Here is a 20310-nt window from a genome sequence, read left to right as displayed (position 1 = left end):
CAATATTGGTTGGTGGATGGTTGGAGTAGAGGATCTTAGAAGTCTTTTCCAGCCTTACTGATCGCATGACTATGATAAAGGTCTACTGAACATTCAAATTTTCTAAGCAGATACATTCTGAATATTTGCACAGCTTTCATCTCTACTTTACCCCACCATAATGTAGATCTGCTGCTGGATGAAAAATACCTTCCTAACACAAACTGCTATGTTTCAAAACAAATAAAGAAAAATTTTAATAGATGACTGGCATTAATTATGATTTACTTGGATTTATTTTACATTTGCTAAACTTGATGCAGAGTTCCTCATGAATTTTGCTAAATTGAAGTTGGTGTAAGTGCAGCTCCTCTTATAAAAATATTTTCAAAATCGAAGGAAAGCAAGTATATTTTCAACAGAAATATCCCCTTTTATCTTCTTTCTTGCATTTGTTACCTATTCAAGACTTCCATCAATATAAATGACAGTTCTGGGTCTGTCAGATCTGTAAGGCTTACACTTCACATGGAAATATGACACCTAGAAAGGAACTGAAAAGCAGAACTCACCTTTGGAAACTTTAACTGTGTTGTACAAATTGTGACTATGTTCAATATATTTCAAAGGCACCCCATAATAGCTAGTAGTTCTTTACAAAGGTCACTGTAAAATTGTATCCTGTATTACTATGTATTTCAGAAAGTGATCCTTGTCTGCCAGCAAGGCAGACAAACTGAACTTTGTTAATAAAAGCGAAGTTTTCTAGGGTTATCACTCTGACCCTTAAACTGTATTATCTAGAAAACCATAAGCCTTAAAAAAATAAGATATGAAAAGGTTTATAAAACATTCTCCTAGCAGGTTCTGTTTCCAGCCTCACCTTTCAACCTTAGTTTGGTTTTAAGCTCTTGCCACCATGCCTGCTGATTACAATGGGACGTGGGAAATGGAATCCAATGAGAACTTTGAAGGCTACATGGTTGCATTAGGTAAAGTGAAAAATATTAACTACATTTTCATTATAAGTAAAATCTTTCTAAAAATTTAATAAGACAAAATTTATTTCTGTATTGTGCCTTCTGACCTAAGGGTTTATGTAAATCACATTAGAAATCAAGTAATTGCAGTGTACTTGCAATTACAATAATGTTAGTATATAAGAAAGAGAATATTGTAGCTAAATATATTGTTGTATGTTTGGATTAAAAACAAACTGATACATACAGGAAAGAAATGGCTTTCAGACACAGAATCTTTCTTTTATTCCTTGTGTACACTCAGTGTAACAGTCATCTGCAACTTGGCTTGCTCTGTTAAAGTGAAGCAGGTTATATCCTATATAATTAAAGCAGCAGTTGTGTTTAGTATTTAATTAGTACTTTAAACTAGTGGAAATTGTACGTAGCAGTTGTATGGTAAAAGCTGTAAGAGCTAAAATAGGCAGATACTTTTGGAAATTTTAAGGGGAGTCATGCTTGCACAGCAAGGAGACTTATTTCACAAGATCAGATAACAAAACTTAATTTCACTTGGCCACTACTATTGATGGCAACAATTTACTGTACGTGTGCGAAGAACTGTCCCGCTCTTTATTCTACTTTCAATTATTACTTTTTAGCTTCTTTATCATTAGAGATCTGATAGCTACAGTTTGTGTATCCATTGTATAGGATATTAAGCATACCGGGCAGATTCTGGAATACCAAAATTGACAGCAAGTAATATCCTTGTCAGTTCATATAAAGATTAAGTCTATGTTGTTCATAGACTTATTTTTTCCACACATTTTCAATTTTTGTCATGACTGCAAGAAAGATTTTTGAGATAAATGACTTCTTTTGCTTCACCTATTATTTTCAGTATATCTTTCAAGTACTTTTATTCTCATAAAGATAAAACCTTGTTTCTGCTCCAGTAATGTGCAGAAAATTCTTCTTCTACTAAGGAGAGCAGAGAAGTAGATCTTAATTTGCTAAAAAGAAGAAACTATAGAAGAAATAACCAGTTTTGATGAATTTCTTCAGTAGTCTCTGGATTGGCATTGAAAGAACAGTTGCCTTCTTTCTACTTTTGCAGTAACATGGCTGCATTTCAAAAAACTGCAAAAAATATGAAAGTTGTATTTAGACATGCATGAGAAGGGTAATTTTTAGAATCAAAAATCTCCTTTAACAAATCACGGGGGAATGGTATAAAGGACAATTGTTTTTTGTTACTACTCATGATGTCAGTATTACTTAGAAAAGTAATCACTGGAGGTGACAAATCTAACCTAGACTGTAGGAGACTGACTGGCTAAATTAGTGCATGACAAAATCAAACATATTTTATTTTTATGTTTACAATTAATAGCCCTCACTGGCCCAATTGTGTCTATGTTCTTCCCATTCTCAGATTTTGTCTCATTGTTTTCTATCTAATGGTCATTGATTTATATCTTCTGTTCAGCATTTGCTCTTCCTCTTACTCTGATTTTTACTGTAGCTGACACCACTGTAAGAGTTATGCTGATAAGAGGTTTTTTTTTCAGTTCAAGAACTTTCCATCAGAAAAAGCTTCCTTCTACTTTCTCCAAAAAGCTGTTGACTCAGTTTACTGGATATATAGAGAACTTGCTTGCTCAGACACAAAAATAGCTACTTGCAAAGGTGTTGATTTTCCAAAAAAAAATCAGTGGTTCAAAGTCTGTATAGCTACCTTCCACAAGTCAAAATAATATGTTTCTTAGGAAGAACAGTGTAACACATCAGGAAATCAGTTAATAATATCTTTAAAAAAAAATCAAATTCAACAGATCTCAATGCCTACACTAGTGATTGACCTAAGGATAACTACCAGGTATCCAGTCCAGGAAAGCTGACTTAAAATATGGTAACATGATTAAAGGCACTGACCCTCTCAATAGCTGAAGAAAAAGGGGAAAGAATGTGTTAAAAGGAGGAATGCAAAATAGATTTATTTTTCCTGGGAAATCCTGATTCACTGCCTACTTTAGACAAATTCTAATGGAGAGATACTGAATTTTCTGACAAAGTTTTCAAAACACTTTCACAGCAAGAACATCAGCAACTGTTTGGGATGGAGAAGCAACTTCCACTGATTCTCTGAACCTTGCTCTTCATACATATCCATGTCATAATTTTTGTTGTCTATACACACACATGCATTATACATTATACCTGTGACTAACTGACACTAAATTAGTGGGAAAAGATAGAAGAAAAAAAATAAAGAAAAAAGCAAAGATGCATAAAGCTATAGGCGATTCTCAGAATGTGTCCTACATTAACTTGTGATCAGTGAAAGGAAATGACATGGAAGGAGTGAAAAGACACTCTTCTGCTCTGATTCTCCCAGTTTTACATGAGATTGATACTTAAGTATTAAAGTGCTAAGGTTCAGAGCACACTGAGGCTTTTAAAAAAAACTCATCCATCCTTATAATTAATACATATGTATTTCTGTAATTTAATTAAACAATAGTTTTGCCCTTTAAGCCAGAAACTTTGCTTTTATCATAAACATGTTACAAAGTGTTTTAATCTACTATAATATCACAATATATCATCTTTATTACTTGTATTGTTCAACATGCAGTTATGAAAACCATGCTTTAATAAAATCTCCCAGTTTTTCTCCAGGAGCTACAAGACTAAAATATTAGTCAGAAATAGCATTTCCTTAGAAGTCTAGATGTTTTGGGGTTTTTTTTTCCACAGAGAGACCTAAATTTTATGCTACCTGGTTATAAATCAGACCCAGAGATACTTTTAATCCACCATAGCAGATAAAATATACCCAAGAAGTCTTGAACATAAATATTGAACATTATTCCCCATGTTAAAAAAGTCATATTTTTTCTTAAGCCAAACCTCTCACTCAACTCAATTAGTACATCACAAGTGGTATAATGAATCTACCAAGAGAAAGGACTCCATTAGTATGTGGCATTGGTGAGCTGACAATGATTAACTCACATGCAAAACTAAGGGATGGATAACAAGCCAAAACCATTTTTCAGTAACTTTCAGAAACATGCGAGATTATTTCATTTGCATATAGCACTATATTAAGATTCATTGCCAGCTGGTCAGAAATATTTATTGCAGATGGTAATGCAGCTGGCAAGAGGTGGATTGTCTCGGACAAACTGTCATGATCATAATATATATTCTCCTTTCAGTAACTTTCAGTGTATTCCGTTGCTTACATTAAGAAGTTAGCCCACATCATGAATAAAATAAGGATGTCAAGGAGATCAGGACTGCATTAAATGCTTACAGAATATTAAAAATGAACTGTCAAATGCTCTAGTTTGATACTTTTTTGACTTTTGACTTTGAATCATTGTTCCTCTAACACCTTACTACCATTTATTTGTCTCTGCTGTTTAACTGCAATGGAAAAGTCAGGCAATTGACAGGGTTTTTTATTCATTAGTAACACATTTGCGATTTTTAAAAGTAACTTCTTGTATAATCCCACATATTATAGGTTCCACATAAAAATATCACACCAAAATCCAAAATGAGTGTGATCACATGCTCATTCTAATATGTTCATTTTCTACTAACATGCTTATTTTCTGAAAAGGCGTGATATTCTGAGAACAATCTTTTAGGAGTGGCCAAACACTGCAGAATCCGTATCAGTACTCTAAGGTGCCCAAGAGCTACACCATTTACACAGCAAACATAGAAGAGGGAAGGGCTCTCAAGCATAAGAAACTAACAGCACTCCTAGCATCCCAAAGCTTCACGTATGAGCGAGGCCAAAAAAAGAACATAAATCATGTTATTTCACATCCAAAAAATCTGGAGATTCAGAAGATTTAAGAAACCAGCATAAACTAACTGCTGGTTGTTTGTTGCAGCTTGCTCATCACATTCCCACAGATATTCTCATAATAAAAAAATGTAAAATCAGAAGATCCTCAAGAGGAAATTCCTGAAAACTTAAGCTATGGGTTTTTTGGTTGTTGGTTTTTTTTTTTGTTTTTTTTTTTTTTGAATGATCTTTTTCTCTGCAGATATTGCAGGTAAAGAGGTCACTGTGGAATTAACTGACCATTAAACAAAATATTATTTTTGCAATGCATAAATATAAAAGCTATTTTATTTTTGGTAACAAAAGTTAGAATTTTCTGTGCAATACTCTCTTCTGTTTTTTTGGCAGATATTGATTTTGCAACTCGTAAGGTTGCAAAACACTTGAAACAAACAAAGGAGATTATTCAAGATGGAGATAACTTTAAAACAAAAACACTCAGTACTTTCAGGAACTATGAACTGAACTACACTGTGGGAGTGGAGTTTGAAGAACATACCAAAGGACTTGATAACCGGGTGGTTAAGGTACATACTATCTGATTTCTTTTTACACTACAGTCTGTAGCAGCAGTAGTGGTTTCAAAAACCAGCTGAATATGGGTAAAAAAAAAAGGGTAAAACATCACCAAAACTTTACCGACACTTGAGGATTTTTACAAAGTAGAAATAGTTTGCATCTTGAGATAGTTTCCTTTCCTGCTACAATCATTAATACAAAATAAAATCAGGATGGATGCTCACGTAAAAGAGAAGAGTCATGAATTGCATGTTTTTATAAAGTTTTCAGCTTTTCTGTGACATGCATTTACTTATTTAGAAAATAAGAAAATAAGTTTATTTTTACCTGTGTAATTTCCTTAAATAAATCAAAAATGAATAATACATTTTGATTTTAGGATCTTCTCTATGTCAACACTTTAAGCTCTGAATCAGTAGGTTCACACTGCAGTTGTGCTGCTCAGCCTCAAGTGTACAGTTTAAAATTGGAATGCTGTTTTAAGTAAGCCTGCAATCAGCTATTAGACATAAATGATTTTTGAGAAGAGAGAATAAAAAATGTGAGCCAAAGTTATCATTGGTACAGGTGAAAAAGCAGGCCTACAGTGAGCCACAGGCAAGAAGGCCTTGCAATACAAGCTTTAGTTTCTTAAGGATTAGAGCTCAGAGTTCCCACAGGAAACACTGGGCATATCTTCAAACACCTTCAGTGAGCTATGTGGACAAGTAATGTTTGGACCAAGGATGATACTGTGTATTAACACATCTCCTACCTCCTACATTAGAGTCACCCAGAAAATCTTTTGAGGCATTCAAACTAGACCACGTCAGAGAAGTTAGTGAGGAAATAATATGTATAATCACTGATTAAATTCATTTACCTAATTCAGCTTCATGTTTCTATATTGATACTGTTGCTGTTTTATTCTCTTTTCACCCCTTAAATACGTAAGCACTATTTTCAAAGGTAGAAAGTGTGTCAGATTTTTAATTTTTACTGACTGTCCTGTTGAGGGTCTTGAAAATCATGCAACTCTAGCCTGCATTGGTCATCATTCCCCTTCCCCAAATCTAGCTCTGTCAACTCTTCTGACAATTACCATAGTTTTATTTTTCCTCTCAGCTTGCATCTCTCCTGCTGTTCTCCAAAAATATGTTGTCCTCTGCCTCATTATCTTCTCGATAAACAAAGTTTCAGAGTTTGTTGCCAAACTGAGTAGCTGAGATCAAAGCTTATGCTTTACAACTTTGCACCCACATCTCTCAGACCTGTTGAAATTGTTAAGATCAAAGGAATCAACAGTTACATCACTTTTTAAATCCTTACATCTTCACCACTATAAGGAATTTTCTTCTGTGCAAAATCACTTCACTTGTACTCTCATTGATTTCCTCTTTATTACCAATGGACAGAAGGAAGTACAGCTTGTCCAATTATTCCCCTACCTGGCTTATTCATTTTTGCATAATACCCTATTCTGAACAAATTAGACTGTTTGCTTCTAACAAGACAAAGGGGAAGGAGGAAGCACATCAATCATTCATTTCCAGGTTACTCAAATTTTCTGTTCATTTATTAACAAAAAGTGCCTCAAACAGATGAAGGTGGTAAAACTGCTAGGCAACACTTAAACATGAAGGGGGCGTGGATAATTGAAAAACCATGTAGCTTAGAAATACCATAAATATGAAAGAATTTAACTGAAATGGAATGAGTTCTGTCTTGCTATTACTAGAAAGCTCCCTCATAAGAGAAATAAATCATCCAACTCTGAACTAAAATATGAATTAGGGTCCCAGTACTCTTGGAGATTTTTAATAACTCAACTTCCACTGACTGTAACCAGTCTCTGATGAGGATTTAGTTATGATAAATAAGTAAATGTCTTCCTGATTGACAATGGTTCAAATCTAGAGCAATTCAAAGAAGTTGCTCTAAATTTAGTGTAGCATACACAAGGGCTATTCTGAAAGTAATGCCTCCTATTTTATTACATCGGGTTGAATTCCTTCATGTGGAAAAAATTGCACCCACTGACACTGACTGACACTTGCTGAATGTTTCTGGTGACCAAACAGTAGATTTTGCACAGTGAGAAGCTGGTGCATTTCAGAAGTGGCAACTGCAACAGTGGGTCAGCAATGCAGGCACAGATTTTTATAAGCATGGCATGCAGGCTCGTTGCTACCAAAACTGCATAGCTAATGGTAGTGACTATGTTGAAAAGCAGTGTTTTGTAGCTGAGGATTTGTTCTATCAAACTGGGTTATTGTGCTCTTTGTATCTGGTGTAGTTTCCAAGGAAATAAATAAGAGGCAATGCTTTTAGAGCAACGACTTAGTTGAGAATTTATCTTGTAAAGGGAACTCACTACAGATATGATCATCCTGCTCCTGGGCAGGATCCATTGAATCCAGTACCCTGTTACCCTGTTTATCAGTGACAGACTGAATCACACAGAGACACGAAATGACTAAGAATGGAAGGGACTTCCAGGGACCATTGACTTCAACCCCTCTGCTAAAGCAGGGTCAGCTCGAGCACGCAGTCCACCACTAAGGCCAATAGGAGTTTCTCTGTCTCTATAGATGGATATTCCAGAAATTCCCTGTGCAACCCATCTCAGTGTCTTATCATCTTCACGGTTAAAAAGTGTTTTCTTGTGTTGAGATGGAATTTCATCTGGTTTAATTTGGATCACTTTTCTTTTGTCCCATTATTGGGAACTACCAAGAAGAGCCTGGTTCACACATCTTCATTTCCTCTCATTAGGTATTTATATGCATTGATGAGATTCCCCTTGAGCCTTCTCTTCTCGAGGTTTAATAGCCCCAGCTCACTCAGACTCTCTTCTTAATAAGCTGCTCCAGAAAGATTTCCCCATAAAAGAAATAACCACCTAAGAGTGATCTAAATGATAAATTAACCTCTTGGAATTTTTGGATATCAGAATATTTTCCCAATAGTTGGGATTTGTTCTGATAGATAGTACTAGAATTAATAAGCTCCCTTAGGTCAAATAAGCTTTTATATGGGATAGTATACTTGAGGAACATACTGCCAGCCTTTTTGGTGGGAGAAATTCAAGCATGACCTGTATAAGGCAGAGCAAGAAGGTGTGAAAAAAAACCAACTTCACAGTTGCAACAGATCCTTCAACTTTACAGTGCCCACAAAGATGCAGTTATCTCATCCACCCATATACTTTGGCAAATCACATTCTCCAGATTCTAATGGAGACTGGTGGACTAGTCTCCAAATCTACTGAACTCCTGTTTCATTCATTCACCACCTCTGATAATTAACACTGTTATGTCTTTCTGAACTCATATGCCTGTGTTCACTGGGTGACCAGCACTGTCCCATCCATATGCACAGTCTAGATGGAGGTTAGGTCACACCATCACTCCTGCGTCTGCTGTTTATTCCACCTAGAGCAAGGGTCTGAATGTGAGTTCCAAGTGGATGCACCAATGATTCAATACAAATTTCTCTCTAAACATTTATTTTTTTGTTAGGCTTCTGACAATCTCTGCTTTTGTGACAGTGTATGAATGATTATAAAGAATAAATACATGTATTGTACAAGACAATAGAAACATACACTTCCTCTTGTTATTTTATGCAGAGCTGGAATAAGCATTAGCACAGCACTATTCTGGTATGAGCCCCTGGATCTCCACTCCTGAAGCCTCGGGATCTTTTCATTAGTGTATTTAAACAACAAGAAAAGAAACCCACAATTTTCATGCAATTTTTTGGGACTCAGCAGTTGTGGTATGAATACTACATTAGCATATGTGAAGAAATACATGGAAATTGACAACAAAACTCTGTAAAAGGTTCACATTAAGCCACTGGTGTAATCTTGAAAGTGTTCAGGGTTTGGGATGAGTGGTTGGTTTGTTTTTTTAGGAGAAAAATGGGGGGCAATAGTTAGTAACTGTTTTTTTTTTTCTTGTTGTTTGATTTAGCTTATTTTCATGTATTCATAAATTTCTTGTTAACATATCTAAAATAATTATTTGATTTCTGCAGACACTGGTGACCTGGGATGGTGACAAACTGGTATGTGTTCAGAAAGGTGAAAAGAAAAACCGAGGCTGGAAGCACTGGATTGAAGGAGACCAATTGCATCTGGTAAGAGCTGCTATACAGATATATAGCACATAGCAGACTGCAACAAAGTATGCTTCTTCCATTTCAAAGGTTTTCTTACTTATTCTGGTTAGAAAGGTCTTTATTTAGACTGCTGTGATCTCTGAACTTGAAGGAAATCCCTCTCTCTGCTTCATCTCAGGAATGCTCAGTTTCTTTTCACCTGCTCCCAATTAAGACATAGCCCTGCAGTGCTTTTTCTGCTCCAGTTCACAGTCCTCCAGCTATTAACCCTTCTTGTTACATTGCACCTCTAATGTCTTCTCATTCTCTTTTAATCACTGGTAGGAAAAAGAAAAAAGCAGGGGAAAAAGATTGCAAGAAAAATGTTTTTTGTTCTTAAAGAAGCACTATGTAATTTTAGAAGGAACTATATAGTAATCCAGATCAGAAATCACTTTTGGGGTACTCAAGAGGATTATCTCCAATTATTTTGTGCCAGTACAATAAAGATAGAAAAAAATGGAGCCCAAAAAAGAATGCAGTGAGCCTGACAGAGGCCAGAAGTGTTGAGAAGGAAAAGAGCAGTCACCGGAGCATGGAGAGATTTCAAAATAACAGATCACATAATTAACATTATTCCAAAGTTTCTGGGGAGAACAATCAAGAAATGGGTAAGATAATGTCAGATGGTACGGTACATGGGAGTAGAAAGATTATGGAGAAGATCTTATTAATTTCCATCCCATTATATGCATTTAGAAACCTACTCCTTGCTAAGGTTACCCTACAGATCTTTGGTATGGTGAGCCACAATGCCTCAAGTCTGTATGCATGAAAGGTCAAGACAATTAATTGAAAAAAACAGTATATGTCACTGAACACCAGTTGTCCAGCACACATTTTCGACTCCATTTTAATACATAGTCAAAAGCTGACCTAACAAAGATGCTAAATGCTGGCTCCAGGATTGAACCTAAGACTCAGGGAAGCAGGGAGACCAGGCAGATTCTCAGAGTTTCCAGGAACAATCTTGCAGGTTAGGGCAACTATTGGTCAAAAACCCTGCTTCAGTTCACCTTCAAGCCTTACCTGGCACAGCAATGCCAGCTAACCAGAAGACAAATATAATGGTGTGCATTGTGATGTGCATATGACCCAGACTTTAAGAGATCAGCTGTGGTGCTATGAAAAAAAGCTGCTCTGATCTAGCTCCTAAAAAATGGCTGGGCACTTCCCTAAAGTAAACGTTCCTACTGTTTTGAAGCATCTTTCCACTTTCCTTTGTTCTAAATTTCCTTGTTTCAATAATTCTAACGAATTATGAGATAAAATGAAATATAAACTATTATAGTATGTTGTTTTAACAATGGAGCATGAAACAGCTTTGCATTAAAGACCGTTTTTAATGTATTTTTCATATATATTCATCTTAGAGCTCAATTAATGAGTCAAAATCTAATCACTGCAACATGCAGTGCATGCCTGCTGATTGCTTTTATATAATTCACTATTCTTCCCTTATGTTCTCTTCCTCCTAAGTGTATCTTTGTAATGTAATTGCACAGTTGTAGAAACTTCAGAGATGGAGCTTCTGGCTATGCAACTTGCACCACTATGGTCTTACTAATTGTTTTAATTCTGTAGGAACTGACGTGTGAAGACCAGGTGTGCCACCAGATATTTAAGAAGAAAAAGTAACCAGAAAACCACTTAAATCTTCCTCACACTATTGTGCTGATATGTTTTATCTCGAAAAATAAAAATAAAAAAATTTTGTAATAAGTCTTTGAAACAGCTGTGTGAATGCAATTTTGTGCATGTCTATGAAGAAAAACAGCATCGTTGGGGTTTTTTTTTCCAGTCATGGAGTTAAATAAAAGCAATTGTCTTTCAAATTATGCTTTCCTATATCTTTACCTAAAGATTCTTTACAACAGGCTAAAGGCTGAAAAAAGCAGTTATCTCAACCACAGTAAACCTCCCCATATTATGAGCATGTGAAATGCTGTAGCTCCCTGAACTAGTCAGTTACAAGAGGCACTCTGCTAACAATCCCAGTGCAGAAGTCAGCTGTTTGAAGCACACTCACCATGCAGGAATTGTTCCATGAAGTCAAAGCTGAAGTATACTTATATCTGTCAGAGGGAAACTGCTGAGTTTACATAGACTGCATGTACACTATGCATGCAGTTTACACAGACTGCGTGTGCTCATGCATAGAGAGAACCCAGCATACTGCAGTTTTCACCTACCTAGCTTTTAGAGTTTAAAAAGAATTTTAAAGGACTTTGAAAAGTTAATTTCCATGCAACTGTCTTCAATTTTATTTAGGCTTTTTCAAAAGACTTCATGGTTTTTGCCATAGGCAAGATTAAATTAACCATGGAAGTTAAGAGCTACTTCTGTAGATGGAAACTAAAATTATTCTACAAAAGGTGTATGCATCTTCCACTGAAGAAGGGTTTATATGTACAAAAGCTTGTCTGCTTTTTCCAACTGTATGAATCATCTGCAAAAGTCCAAATCTGATTAATACATCGCTAATACTTAGATGGGCAGGAGCACAGATGTGTAAATACCTATGCAGAGCCATTTTTATGAATTAGACTTTGCTCCTCCTGATAATAGTTTGATACTGACCTGATATCAAACTTGTATACTTTAACTGAGCAATGCTCTAATGATTGTTCACAATGCAGAAACTGTATTCAGGATTGGTAAATTCCTTCTTGTTTTTTTCTATTCAGCCCTGATCTGGACTTTCCTATTGAAACATACTTAATTCCTACATCTAAGTCTCTCCTAGTCATTAGCTTTAGAAGGACAGAGTTTATTAAGCTTTCAAAATATTATCAGAACTAAATCACCACAAAAAAGAATGTTGTAATCAGTGGCATTACTCATTTTGGCTCTTGCCAAGACAAAGCCAGCACAGCACAAGGTTTCGTAACACCATAGAAATCATTAAACAAAAGAAAAGTTCTTCCATATCCTGAAGAACAGTAATTAATTTACAAATGATGAGGAAATTATGAGAAGATTGAAAAGGAAAAGAATTCATTTCTTATTAAGTTTACAAGTCATATCTAGTGGGTATGGATGGGGAGTAAATGAAGTAAGCAACGTGGCACTTGAGTAGACTTTGATTAGAAAGAAAACTGCATGTGACCTTACGTTTTTGCAAATACATAAAATGAAAACTCTTGACTTGTTAATAATGGGAGGGAAAATGTTCAAGGTTGTTTCTGTCCCAAAACAGGAGTTTCTTCCTTCACACACTGATATTCAAAACCTTGCAGCCTTCTTTGTAACCGTATACACAGAACAGGAGACAGAGGAGATGCAAATTACACTGCATTCTAATTACTTCCAGAGGTATATCCAGTTGCATTATATTTGTGATGTTAGGTTAGCCTCTAAGCTCTACAAAACCCCTTATCTCCTTGTCAGCAGGTTAAATACTCGCACTGAAGGAACAGACCTTGCTGGTCAACCACAGAATGCTTATTCACATTTTTCAGCCCTCTGGCATGCTCTAGTGTTTCAGCTCTTTCGAAGGATTACCATTTGCATTGACTCTTTTCCTCATAGATACTATTACTCACATGCAGCTAACATGAGTGGAATTTACCGGGAGATTTCTGATCCAGAGAGCAAAGAAGCCTGTACTATAACAAAAGCAATTCCTAATGAGTACAGTAAGTCAGAACCATTGTCTGTCTTTCACTGGACTTTCCCAATGACAGTGACACAAATGTGCATAGGAAATTTTTATGATACGATTTCTAAAACTGTTTTGCATTGAGCCAGCTTTGCTCTGTGAAAGTCAACTGGTAAAAAGAAGAAGGCAACACTGCTGTAGAATAATGCTTCAAATGCTCCCACCGGAAATGCTCTGTGGTTACTTTGTAAGACGCTCTTTCCCTTAAGCTCTGAAGGTCCACATAGGCGGTATGTGTACAGAAGGGCTTTCAATTTTCCCATAAATATCCTACTCACTCTGCAGATTTGCTGCATGTGGAATATTTCTATTTCACTGCCATCTGGCAAAAAGTCTGAGGTTTCTAAATCAGCATTATTTTAACATCTAACAAAGGCAAATAGAATTTCACCTCCAAAACAGTCATTTAATTGCATTTGTTTATGGTCTTTTTAACCAAGGGTACATATTTTGCCCTAGTGGAAGAAGTCTAATAGAAAGGAAGGAAGCACTAAGATTTACTCTGAATGTTTGTTTCCACTAGAACACATTACTTTCAGTTTTAATTCATGCTTGAATGGAAGGGCAGAGGTTGCATATATTTTAATTTCAGCTTGCTGACTGCACATTATACAGATGATGATTAGAAAAAATAATCTTGTATATCTGATCAGTTGTTGGGGTTTTTTTTTTTCAAAATGTACTCATTCCTTTCTACATAAGTGCAGGGAAGAAGAGCAGTAACAACTGAAGAACACGTTTTTTTCCTAGAGGTACCCTAAAGCTAAAGATTGCTTAAAATTTCTGAGTGGCCAAATGCAGCAGAAATGCTAAGTCAATGCCTGGGCAACTGATGGAGCACCTGGTGGGCAGGCAAGACCTACCCAGGGGGCCTCAGGTGCATCCAATGTATCAGAGTGACTTGAAGGGGTGAAGCCAGGATCCACCCCTTCCTAGACCTCATTTAAGAGCTGGCATTAGAGAGAAGGGTGTCTCACTGGAGACCCTTGTCTACTGGAGGCCTTCCAAAGGTAAGCAGTTTTTTTTTTTTGGTTTTGCCATCCATAGCTCCTGTGTTTGGGCTTGTTCTCTTTTGATGCAGCCTAGAATTGTGTTACCCTGCTATTATTGCTCTATTTTCCATCCAGTTATAGCATTACACCATGCTGAAGCAGCACCCTTCCAAGATCTGCTGCAGTGCAGTTAAACCCAGCTGAATTCATGCATATATCTTTTCAACACACTGGTTGAACAGCTCTTCCACTCTACTTCTAGTGTCTACTTCTAGTGTTCTAGAAAATACATTCTAGCTTGATCATAGAAGGGTCCATGTATTGCAGTCACAAAAGCAGGTAGAGTCTTTGCATAATTCAGTTGCTATCAAAAGCAAGCCAAGTATGTACTCTCAAAATGTAGAAAATTATCTTTTTAAGTAGAAAACTTAAAAGTAATCTTTTAAGTATACTTATAATGATTTCAAAAGTTGAAATTTGTTAAAGGGCACTGAACTGTAGATTGGAGCATCATTTTGCAAGTAGTTCTGCATAATCCAGACAACTTCAGTAAAGTCAATCATTCCATTTGATCAGATCTTGAAAGCCAGTCATACATGCCTTCTGATAATATAGAATACATGGGCTCAGAAGCTGTGGAATTTAGTGCTTTTAGAACTCAAAATGGTAGTGTCAGGAAACTGTGTATTACTATTTGCTGTTATTGATACCTGCCTCAAAGATTCAATAAATAGAGACTGAAACCTCCTGAAGATTTTAGGGAAGATGTTAAACATTTTTTCTTTCCACTAAGATATTCAAAACGCACAACAAAGAGTATTAGCATGTGATAAATGGAATCTTTTCTGTTATGTCCAAAAAATAATGTTAGGAGTAACATTTAAGTAGATATGTACTACACTGAATTTCTTAACATAATATTACAAGCAGCTTAATTTAAATTGGACTCTGTAGAAATGTTTTGAGAAGCCAGTATCAGTAAATCAGTCACAAATAACACCTGGACAACAAGCCCTACTGGTTAGGGGATCAACGCAGAACTGAATCACTCCCTTTGTGGGGGGGAGGGAACAAAACTGCTTTGGTTCTCTAAAAACAGATTGCTGTTTGCTACTAATGGGTGCCTTGAGTAGCATTACAGCAAATTGCTTTTCTTGATGGCATAAACTGAATATACAGAAAACATGAACACTTAGTTTAAATGTTAGTACATCAAAAGACACTGAAGGAAAATAAGCATTTTGTGCAGAAGGGCTTTGTAGGATCATAATTGAACTACTTCAGTTTTAGTGAACTTGTGCCATTTAAAATGGGATGCAGGACCAGATTTTCTATTGTCATGATGATTGCATAGCCCTTCTGCAGCAGTGCAAAGTGAATGCTAACTATGACTAAATCACAGTGGCAGGAATAAATTAACTGTTGGTCACTGGGCTGTAGAATCCAGTGTGGTCCTCAAAGAAAGGTCAGACATCTCCAGTCTGTGCCACAATATGGGCTTCCAGACACAATATCTGCTTACAGGAAGAGGTGTAACCTGTTGCTATCTGCATCACCTTGCTTAGCCTGTGTTACACCAAAACACCTCAGCCTTATGGAATTCTATAGGGGCAATGCAGAACTACAAGAAGGCATTATTACCCTTAGGTCTTATAACTGGCTGAACTTGCTGAATGAAGTTAACCCAAAGGAGCTATGGAACATTGTAGTAGATTAGACCTATAATGCGGGTCTCTTATCTGCTGAAGTTGGATATAATCTCTTCCAGATACAAACACATCTAAGGCTGGATTTTCTCAGCAACACCATTGAGTATAGAGAGGAAGAAAGCAATGTCATATCATGCAAAGTCTGGTAGAGGAAGATTTTTGTACAGGGTACAGCCCCTTTTCACACAAAAGAATGTATCACGAAGAAAAGAATCATAAAAATCATAGAATGGCTTAGCTTGGAAGGGACCTTAAAGATCACCTAGATCCAACCCTCTGCTGTGGCTCCCAGCCACCAGATCAGGCTGCCCAGAACACCAGCCAGTGTGGCCTTCCCCACTTCCAGAGACAGGGCACCCATGTAGTTTCTGTTGGTCAAGTTCATGCCAGAAACTGTTCACCTGCAAACGTCTATACTGAAATCCTGCTTAACCAAAGATGAGGAAACCCCATCTTTCACAGAAGGGGAACTTGAGATTTTTCTTTGATTAATAGTAAATAACTTCCAGGTAGAAACATTCATGCAGTTTACTGTGAAGCAACCAATCTATTTTAATTTGTTATACCATGGTAACTTGTTTGTGCATCACTGACCTGAATTCTAATAGTGCAGAGTGACAAATAAGGAATCGGAACTACAACACTTGTCTTGTGCACTGACTGATTGGTGCCTAAAAAAAATTTCAGCCTCTTGCTAGCCTGGCCCGCACAGGAATTATCTATGGATGTAAATATCACTGATGTTGACCTATGTTCTTACAAACGTCAATTTTATGAAATGTACCCATACACGGTTACACTAATATTAAATTGTATAGTAGAAGTATAGTTTATTTCCCCTTTGCCATCTTGGTAAGGAAAAAACTGTGCCAAATGAGAACGTTTATGGGACTGAAGTTAAAGGCAGCAGACAATATTATATTTAAATAATAATATTCAGTAAAATTCCTTCAAGATTATCCTTTAAATATATATGGCCATATTCTAGAGCATTCTTCTCCAGACAGATTTACTTCAGAAACGGTTTCAAGAGTTCAGCAGCAGACACGAGCTGGGGGTAAGCACAGAATGGAGGTGCCACCTGGCGGCCGTCTCCCCAGCGCACAGCCCGGCGGGGCGGATTAGCCGAGTTCACAGCTGTCGCTCCGTGAGCACGAAGCAACAAGCACCATCAGAACTGTAACTTCATGTCTCTGACGTTTAGAATAAAAATATAGGGAAAAAAGAAATAATGACATAACTGCTTAGACAATGCTTCTATAGTTTGTTCCTTCTGTTCCTGAAATCTGCAGCACAAGAGAATCTGAGCAACAATTCAGCTCACCCACTGAATGCCTTTAATAATTCTTAGTAGGTCTCCCCAGCTGTACAGCTGGCCTTCAGGGTCCTTCCTAAACCTACAGATAACTGACTCACCTTTCACTTGCTACCAGTCCTTCTGCAAGTTCAGTCCTAGATTTCTCATTGATATCAAGGCAAACAGTTTTGACTGCTAACTAAATTGCAAAAGAATGCCTGGAACAACTGATCTTCAAGCTAATTTGAACAACTTTATTTTTGTTTTGTTTTTTACAAAAAACAAAAGGGGCTATTTATGGGAAGTCACCTTTCCTGACTTGCATGTGCACACAGCATTGCCCACCTTTCCTAGGAATCATTTTTTTTTCCCTCTCTTCTCCTTTCAGCTTTCATTCAAATACTTCTACCAGCTGCTGAGCAGTCTGAGGTGAAAGCCATCAGTATGAAAACCTTTCTACAGCAAATTAGCAAAGCCTTGGTTGGATATGGGGAGCAGAGTCCCAGGTTCTTGCTCAGTGTGAGAGCATACAAAGTGGTTACAGAGGAAGAGATTAGTACATGGCTGAAAGTTGTTATGCAGTGACTTCCAAGCATGATGTCCTGCTTGTTTATCATTGTTACCATTACTGGAGGGTGTGTAAAAGCATTTCTCTAGCTAATGAGAGAAGCTGAACTAGAAATACTAAACAATCACAGAACTGTAGGGGTTGGAAGGGACCTGTAGAGATCATAGAGTCCAACCCTGTGCCGAAGCAGCTCCCTCGACCAGATTGCACAGGTAGGTGTCCAGGTGGGTCTTGAATGTCTCCAAAGGAGACTCCACCACCTCTCTGTGCAGCCTGTGCCAGGGCTCTGTCACCCTCACTGTGAAGAAGTTCTCATGCGCATTTGTGCTGATCTTCCCATGCATCATTTTGTAGTTTAAACTATGATTTTTACATTGATACTCCTCAATAGTTTAAGTACATAATCTTTGCAAGAGGATTTGACCAGAAGACCTGAAGCCTGTGAATCCCATATCGGGTTCCATGTAAGTAATATATTGTCAAAGACTGAAGAAGAGATAGCAAAAGCTAAAAGTGTGAGTTGGTACAGCCTCACATAAAAAGGAAAGCTACCAGAAAGAGATGGTTGTGACAACGTGAGCTCCTCAGACTGGATGAAAAGGGAACACAGTACATGCTGCTAATACTGAATTAGATATGCAGCCATGTCTCTACCCATGGAAACATACCAGTTCTATCAGAAAAAGGGAAACAAAAACAGCTTGTACTGGACTTGTGTATATAATTACTTTGTTAAAACTGCCTCTGGCATTATTTATTTGATATTATTATAGAGTAAGGACAAAATCTAATACAGTTTTCACGTTTGCCTCCTGTCATACATAAGTAACTTGTTACTGTGCTGATGGGAAGAAAAAGCTTCAAAGGCAAAGACTGCTATATTTCAGTGCTACAGAAATGCCATACGAGGCTGTGACTGCTAATTGTTGGACCTACAAAGCATACTGAGAAAACATCTAACTATGCAGCTCAAACCTCAAATATTGAGAGGTCTTATCCTTTCCTGAAGAGAATCTACATTTTACAGCTAATGGGGGGATAAAAAAAAATACCTATTGACAGAGCTTTTTTTTTTTTTTTGAGAGGTGAACCTTAAGAGTATAGTTATGGATTATGGTCACATTTTGGGTTTCTAGCTTTTTCTAGATACCCTATGTAAATGAGTGTGACCTGAAAACAAAACCTAGTAGTATGGTTTGGGTTTGATGAGCCTACCACACCACAAGCCTTACCTGCACTGTGATACCATGATGAAACAATTGCTATGAAATCATAAAACAAAAGATTGTTTGTAGCTGAGCATTGGCTCACATGGGATGAGTGCTGAAGAAGAACTATGAGAGTGACAGCTACTGTTTAACCTCAATTTCCTTCCTGTTGTTTGTTAAGAAAATACACAACTGGAAAATCATTTTCTGCCTTACATCACTGCAGTCCCATAGATCAGTGTTGACAGCATTCTTCTCCCTTTGAAATGGATAGTAATGTAGGGTGTTTAAGTACTGAGGCTCATTTTAGCTCACTAAAAGTGTGATCTGAGAGCTTGGTTCTGTGTTGTCATATGCCTTGCATGCACAGCTGTTACATCAGGGATTGAGACTTTATTTTTGCATCTGGAAAACATGGACCTGCCTGATCCACAGAGTACAAACAACTTTGTTCATTCCAAGGCTATGGTCAGTTACCAAAGTCTGGCCACTAACCTTTCACAACGACTAAGTGCTTTTCTTAATCTTCCTTTTACTACTGCTCAACTCCGTGTCAACCTTGACTAGCATTAACAGAAAGCAAATGTGGCATTTTCCACTTGCCAGAGTGCTAGAGCAACAGGTCGTTCTGATGGCTGTTAAAACCATTCAATGAACAACCTTATGAAATATCCTACACTGAAACATTTCCTAAGCGTGTTCCAACCCAGTTATCAACGATAAGGTAATAATATATAATAGCAATTAAAATTGAAAACAAAATGGTATTTCTGTTCACAAATCTCATTGCAATTTTAAATTATAGCCTGAAGTAGTCTGAAATCTTAAATTGGCTATGAGGCTGATATTTCCCAGAGGAAAAGAAAAATTGTGTTTTTTTTTTTTTTTTTTTAGTTCATGTTGTCTCAAGACTACATTCAGGGCAAATTAAACTGCCTGCTGAATCAGATCTTTGAAATAGTTTGACAGACAGGTTTAATGAAAATTGACTAAGTTTATCTAAGGTCTCAAAACTCAAAAATAAAAGGAACATTAATACCAACATTCAGTTATAGTGGAAAGCATGGGAAACTGATTTAAAAAATAAAAAAGAAATTATATGCTCTACACTTGGAACACCTGAGAGGATATATACTGCTGCATTTTACTTCTGTGTTTTCAAGGCCTGCCCTTTTGCCACTGATCTTAATGGAAGTGGAATCATGCCAAAATTGTGACTATGGCCTCCAGAACATAAAATGGGAAGAAGTTAAGTGTTAATAAATCAGAAGTACTAGTGGGTCAATCAAGATCCTTCTTGGTAAATAATTACATAAATGACATAGAGATGGCACTCACCTAATGAATCAAATTTACTGAAAGAAGCTGTAGTACAAGAGGGTAAGAACTTGTGTCCCTATATTA

General features: G+C 36.8%; 1 protein-coding gene across 1 annotated transcript; it reads left to right on the top strand.

Annotated features, from left to right (window-relative positions):
• Positions 1 to 844: 844 nt before the first annotated feature.
• RBP2 (retinol binding protein 2) lies at positions 845 to 11309 on the top strand. Its single transcript, XM_065747775.1, has 4 exons — positions 845 to 971; positions 5158 to 5336; positions 9349 to 9450; positions 11056 to 11309. The coding sequence occupies exons 1-4, from the start codon at positions 899 to 901 to the stop codon at positions 11107 to 11109; spliced, it is 408 nt and encodes a 135-aa protein (XP_065603847.1). The 5' UTR covers positions 845 to 898; the 3' UTR covers positions 11110 to 11309.
• Positions 11310 to 20310: the final 9001 nt, after the last annotated feature.

Source organism: Cyrtonyx montezumae, unplaced genomic scaffold (genome assembly GCF_038088225.1).
Source record: "Cyrtonyx montezumae isolate F1298 unplaced genomic scaffold, pur_monq_1.0 scaffold_5, whole genome shotgun sequence".
Taxonomy (NCBI): domain Eukaryota; kingdom Metazoa; phylum Chordata; class Aves; order Galliformes; family Odontophoridae; genus Cyrtonyx; species Cyrtonyx montezumae.
The sequence above is the reverse complement of the archived record's forward strand: the minus strand, read 5'-3'. Positions and strand labels throughout refer to the sequence as shown.

Excerpts from the sequence above, each read along its gene's own strand:
- RBP2 (XM_065747775.1), top strand. The coding sequence starts at position 899 with ATGCCTGCTGATTACAATGGGACGTGGGAAATGGAATCCAATGAGAAC. Across the intron at positions 5,337-9,348 it reads TTGATAACCGGGTGGTTAAG|ACACTGGTGACCTGGGATGG; the intron begins GTACATACTATC and ends TGATTTCTGCAG. Across the intron at positions 9,451-11,055 it reads AAGGAGACCAATTGCATCTG|GAACTGACGTGTGAAGACCA; the intron begins GTAAGAGCTGCT and ends TTAATTCTGTAG.